This window comes from Alligator sinensis, unplaced genomic scaffold (genome assembly GCF_000455745.1).
Source record: "Alligator sinensis unplaced genomic scaffold, ASM45574v1 scaffold574_1, whole genome shotgun sequence".
Taxonomy (NCBI): Eukaryota; Metazoa; Chordata; order Crocodylia; family Alligatoridae; genus Alligator; species Alligator sinensis.
Window position 1 is genome coordinate 448,302 of NW_005842106.1, and position 1,595 is coordinate 449,896.

Sequence of the window (1,595 nt, forward strand, 5' to 3'; positions counted from 1 at the left end):
CTGATTGGATAATTTTCTGGATCAAGAGATAACATCTCAATCTGGACAGTTTCATGAGGCCTAACTCCAATACTCAATAGAGTCTCACTATCTTCAATCATCCTTCCTAAAAGTAAAAATTTAACAATGAAAGGTATTCCTCTGTTTTAAAAAATTATGATATAGTTAATAATTTCTTTCCATGTAGTATTACGAGACAGGGTGACAAAGAACAATAATAGCCCTGCAAGTAAAACAGTCTACTCTGAATTTAGGGTAAGGTTATGTTGATGTTGATCTAAGAGATAACCCAGGTAGCACCAATAAAAAGGAGGGGGGGGGAAAAAAAAAAATCAGCCATAGCAAGAAAAGCCATAGCAATTAAATGTATTCATTTTATTATGGTCAATCTCTGCCTTCCTCAATGTGTAAGAGGAAAAATGAACTGACACATTTTATTTTTAAAATGGAAAACTAAAAAACTCCCCAACCATCTCTGAGGGGCCCAGGAAAAAAATTGCTGGTTCATTTTATAATATCCCTGATGTACATTTCTATTAACAGTAACAGAGTAACAACCTGATCTTGCAGAAGGATTCACAAAAAGATTCCTGTACCACTGTGCAGCCCAACTCAAGTTGGCCTGTCAGGATACAATTGCAAAATCAAGGTCTACCTATTCTGACTCTGAGATGGTACAGAGGCACTTGAAGGAACTGGATGCGTTTAAGTGGGCAGGCCCGGATGAGCTCCATCCGAGGGTACTGAAGGCACTGGCTGACGTCACTGCACAGCCACTGGCGGGAATATTTGAACACTCATGGTGCACGGGCCAGGTCCTGGAGGACTGGAAAAGGGCCAATGTGGTCCCCATTTTCAAGAAGGGGAGGAAGGAGGACCCAGGCAACTATTGGCCAGTCAGTCTCACCTCCATCCTTGGCAAAGTCTTTGAAAAAATGATCAAGGCTCACATTTGTGAGAGCCCGGAAGGAAAAATTATGCTGAGGGGAAACCAGCATGGGTTCGTAGCAGGTAGATCATGCCGGACTAATCTAGTCTCTTTTTATGACCAGGTTACAAAACACCTGGACGCAGGAGTAGGGGTAGACGTCGTTTACTTCGACTTCAGGAAGGCCTTCGATACGGTATGCCACACCATACTGGTGAACAAGTTAAGAGGCTGTGACTTGGATGACTGCACTGTCTGGTGGGTGGCGAATTGGCTAGAGGGTCGCACCCAGAGAGTCATAGTGGATGGGTCGGTGTTGACCTGGAAGGGTGTGGGCAGTGGGGTCCCGCAGGGCTCGGTCCTTGGACCGATACTCTTCAATGTCTTCATCAGTGACTTGGACGAGGGAGTGAAGTGTACTCTGTCCAAGTTTGCGGATGACACAAAACTGTGGGGAGAAGTGGACTCACCAGAGGGCAGGGAACAACTACAAGCAGACCTGGACAGGTTGGACATATGGGCACAAAACAACAGAATGCAATTCAACAAGGAGAAATGCAAAGTGCTGCACCTAGGGAGGAAAAATGTCCAGCATACCTACTGCCTAGGAAATGACCTGTTTGGTGGCACGGAAGAGGAAAGGGATCTTGGAGTCCTAGTGGACTCC

At 45.1% G+C, this 1,595-nt stretch overlaps 1 protein-coding gene across 1 annotated transcript in view; it reads right to left on the minus strand.

The window, feature by feature from the left end:
* Window positions 1-1,595, minus strand: part of IQUB (IQ motif and ubiquitin domain containing) — a 71,909-nt gene that overhangs the window by 55,572 nt on the left and 14,742 nt on the right. Inside the window, 1 exon segment of the mRNA XM_006024517.3 lies at window positions 1-106. This exon segment is cut by the window's left edge and continues 10 nt beyond it. Coding sequence (XP_006024579.2) covers window positions 1-106 — 106 coding nt within the window.